The sequence below is a fragment of the Quercus lobata genome, chromosome 3 (genome assembly GCF_001633185.2).
Source record: "Quercus lobata isolate SW786 chromosome 3, ValleyOak3.0 Primary Assembly, whole genome shotgun sequence".
Classification (NCBI taxonomy): Eukaryota; Viridiplantae; Streptophyta; class Magnoliopsida; order Fagales; family Fagaceae; genus Quercus; species Quercus lobata.
In genome coordinates this window covers 8,968,081-8,972,330 of record NC_044906.1, presented here as the reverse complement: position 1 = coordinate 8,972,330, position 4,250 = coordinate 8,968,081, and the positions used below count along the sequence as shown (strand labels likewise).

At 35.4% G+C, this 4,250-nt stretch overlaps 1 protein-coding gene across 1 annotated transcript; it reads left to right on the top strand.

Moving 5' to 3' along the window:
* Positions 1–1,209: 1,209 nt before the first annotated feature.
* On the top strand, positions 1,210–3,404 carry LOC115982634 (polygalacturonase At1g48100-like). Its single transcript, XM_031105280.1, has 6 exons — positions 1,210–1,755; positions 1,876–2,043; positions 2,144–2,188; positions 2,286–2,493; positions 2,585–2,666; positions 2,830–3,404. The coding sequence occupies exons 1-6, from the start codon at positions 1,372–1,374 to the stop codon at positions 3,329–3,331; spliced, it is 1,389 nt and encodes a 462-aa protein (XP_030961140.1). The 5' UTR covers positions 1,210–1,371; the 3' UTR covers positions 3,332–3,404.
* The last annotated feature ends 846 nt before the right edge of the window (positions 3,405–4,250 follow it).

Below are 4,250 nucleotides of genomic sequence, written 5' to 3'. Positions count from 1 at the left end.
ACACCCCTTGAGTAGTTTCTGGGCCTATGAATCTAATGGAATGTTGCCTAAATTCTATCTTATGCCACCCACACTTTGTTTGGACTAAAATAAATGTGATTTATGTTATCCAAGACGTAATCCACCGTCATTTTTCAAATGCTGAATAGATTACAAAACCAAGCAGAACCCTATCGCAGCCAAAAAAAAGAAAATCAAAGTGGGCATGACCAGGTATCAGCAAAAGAAGCTAAAGCCACAATAAGGATATTGGTCAGTGGATGAGTTTCTTTAAAGAATATTACTTTCTTGTTGACCTACATCAAGATAATATTAGAAAATCCAAAGTGGGATGATATAATGTAATTGAATTGACACTCAGAAAGTGAAAGAATTTCTACTCGTCAACTGAAAATTCAGTTGGCACTTTTTCCATGCTAATTTATCCACCAATACTCCAAAATTTATATCAAAATAACTCCAATAACTTTTTGAACTTAAAGGTCTGGAATTTCCTTCTTTTTTTTCTTCATAAGTATATATAGTTTGCAATAATACATTCCCATTTTATTATTTTTTTTTTTTTTTAAGATTTTATTGGGAAGTACTAATTGTGTTCTACTAGAAAATAAAATATCTAACAATGGCCATTGTTATTCTTGCTATCAACATATTAACTTCGATCGAACCTTTTTCAATGAAAGATTAATCATACCAGTAGCAACAATAATTTTCATTAAAAGAGTTTAATCTAACAACCCTTTTTTTTAGTGAAACTAATATTTTTAGCACTAAAGAAAGTGAAAGTAGTGAGAAGAACATGGGATCCCTAAATTTACTGCTATCCATCTCATATTCCTTTACATTTTTTTTTTTTTTTTTGTTGAGAATCGACCTCATTTTCTTTTACTTGAATGCTCATATGCAGTCTCCACATTCTCAACAAAATGCTAAACTCTAAACATGGTCGGTTTCATGACATTATTATAAGTTTAGGCATGGACCGACCCACAAACGTAGCTTCCACTTAGAATTCCTACTATAAAAGTGACTTCATTTCGGCTAATTCTCTAGTATCTTCTACTCAATCATTTCTAATCTCTTGCAAGTTGTTCTAGTGCTCAAAGTGGTCACTCATACTGCTTAAGTGTATATCATACTTCCCTCAAATTCCCGGAACTGTGATTCCTTGTTGCTTTATATACTAATGTCTGTGTCTAGTAGATTGTAATGACAAAATGTGTCAAAATCCAAGTTGTGTTCTCTGAATTTCAAAAGTGTGAACTTGGCTGTGTCTGGTGAAAAGACCTACTCTAGCATAGCAAAGATCTAAAAGTAGCTGAATATATTTTATTCCAATTGCCCTTGTTCCAAGTTAAAGCCATAACAGAGATGATACTCCCTAGGATTCTCATTCTTGTTTTCCTTTTCTCATCATGTGTCTCTTTTCCTCTAATTCAAGACAAACTGAATAGTTACACAAAACAGAAGCATTTGCACACAATATCAAGAATTTCATTACCACCTGATCCTGCACCTGAGGCGGTTAGCCCAAGTTACAATGTGGATTCTGCTAGTAATATAACTACTTTCAATGTACAATCTTTTGGTGCCATTGGGGATGGTGTCACTGATGACACACAGGCATTCAAAATGGCCTGGGACACTGCTTGCCAAGCTGAAAAATCAGGAATTCTTCTTGTTCCTGAGGGTTATTCCTTCATGATACAATCTACAATATTCACAGGCCCTTGCAAATCCGGCATCACGTTTCAGGTAATATTGATATTCTGCTAAAGTAGAGATTTTATATAATTCTATAAGAGTAGCTTTTTCTTGTTCCTTTTAACCAAAAACTAACGGGTTTTTTCTTCTTTTGGCTTGGATAATGAGAAGATTGATGGGACTATTATGCCACCGGATGGACCCGATTCATGGCCACTAACAAGTAGTAAGAAACAATGGCTGGTTTTCTATAGAATCAATGGAATGTCATTGCAAGGGGGTGGTGTCATAGATGGCAGAGGAGAGAAATGGTGGAATCTTCCATGCAAACCACACAAAGTAAGACCTTTTACACCCCTCCCCCCCCTTCTAATATCACTTTTTGACTTCACCACCACTGCAAATTTGTTTACTTATTTGCTGTATATCAATGTAACAGGCACCTAATGGGAAAACACTGCCTAGTGTTTGTGATAGCCCAGTTGTAAGTGACAAACACAGTTAAAATATTTCTGGAATACTTGTTTCCATCTTTAAGAAGTGCGTTTCTTAAAAATTAATCTGCAAAATTTGTGATGCAGGCCATAAGATTCTTCATGAGTTCCAATTTGACAGTCCAAGGACTTGAAGTTAAGAACAGCCCCAAATTTCATTTACGGTTTGACGTTTGTCAAGACGTCGATATAGAGTTGCTCAACATAAACTCACCTGCTCAAAGTCCCAACACCGATGGAATTCACATCGAGAACACAAAAAATGTCAAAATATATAATTCAGTTATATCCAATGGTAACTATATAGATATCAATTTTTCATGTCTCTGCCATGTTCTACTTCAGAGACTCACAGTGCTTTTTGGTTATTTACCTTCCTTGTATAGGTGATGACTGTGTATCAATTGGAGCTGGTTGTTATAATGTAGATATAAGGAACATAACTTGCGGTCCAAGTCATGGAATAAGGTAACAAAGTGCTTTCATAGAAAAAAAAAATCCAATATTTGTAATTTTTGCCTCAATAATTTTTACAGTTTTCTTTTATATCTTTAAAGCTTATTCATTGTCCCTACTTTGTGCAAGTTTTTGCTTAACATAATTGTAACTTGATCCTCTTCAATGGGTGCAGTATTGGCAGCCTAGGCCTTCGAAACTCCCGGGCATGTGTTTCTAACATCACAGTGAGTGATTCGGTCATCAGGCATTCAGATAATGGTGTTAGGATCAAAACTTGGCAGGGTGGATTAGGTTCTGTATCTAAAGTGACATTCCATAACATATACATGGACACCGTCCGAAACCCAATTATCATAGACCAATACTACTGCCTCACCAAGAATTGTCCCAACCAAACCTCTGCAGTTTCCATTTCTGATATCTTGTACTCAAACATAAAAGGCACATATGATGTAAGAAGCCCTCCAATGCGTTTTGCTTGCAGTGACTCTTTCCCATGCACAAACCTCACACTTTCTGAAGTGGAACTACTTCCTATCAAAGCACAAGTTGTGTCAAACCCATTTTGCTGGAATGCTTATGGGACTATGCAGACACTTACTATTCCACCAGTTTTCTGCTTGTTGGAGGGAATGCCACAACCAATGCAACAGAGTGATTCTGCTGGGTGTTAAACAACTTGGACTGGTTAGACAAATATGCGGAGTAAATTAGGTATATGTCAAAAGGTAAAAAAGGTAAAATACCATGGAAATCACAAGTGAGATAAGAGTTAATATTGAGTCTTATTTACCCAATGGCACTGAGTTAGGGAAATTGTTTAAATAAGGTTTTATTATATGGGCCATGGGAGATGTTATTGTAAAGTGATACATGTCCAGTTGTAATTTATAATCCTACTTATTCTCTATGTACTCTCTTCTACAAAATTTAAATTTTGAAACCAAAGCTTAAGTGGGTAGTAGTATATCAAAGAGAATCAAAATTTGATAGATATTACACTCCTTAAAATTTTGATTTTTTTAAGTTACAATCAAGAAGCTTTGTCTAAACTAAATCATTGAAAAAAGAATAGTGGGCCATGTAACTTTGGGTCATGCAAATGTTATCTCTAGACCTATGAAAAGGAACTTGGTAATAAATAAAGATAAGAAGAAAAAATTGAATCACATGATTCACATATAATTCATTCATTGGTTGTTTCATAACTAAATTGACTTGGTATAACTGTTACAAGAGACCTAAATGAACAACCTCCCATTATCTTGGTTTGGCTATTGCGCCCAATTCTGCAAACCAATTGCAATTGCACAAACATCAATAACAAATGACTTCCACATTTAGCAAGCAGTCAGTATTATAATGTGTACACACAGAATAGGCATGTGTGAATAGACAGCAGTGGTGGGCTGCCACACATGCTAAGCCTATAGCTTCAGGCCCAGGATGGTGATAAGTTTACCAAAAACAAGGTATAAAATAGACCAATGAGGGCACTAATTGGGGTAAACGCAGAAAAAGGGAGGGAGCCGTAGCTTCAACCACGACAACTGCAACTACAATATATAATCATTTAAAAATAATAATAATAAT

Bases quoted from the DNA above. Each gene is read 5' to 3' on its own strand.
- LOC115982634 (XM_031105280.1), top strand. From the start codon at position 1,372: ATGATACTCCCTAGGATTCTCATTCTTGTTTTCCTTTTCTCATCATGT. The intron at 1,756-1,875 runs GTAATATTGATA...GATAATGAGAAG, and splicing joins AATCCGGCATCACGTTTCAG to ATTGATGGGACTATTATGCC. The intron at 2,189-2,285 runs GTAAGTGACAAA...TTTGTGATGCAG, and splicing joins GTGTTTGTGATAGCCCAGTT to GCCATAAGATTCTTCATGAG.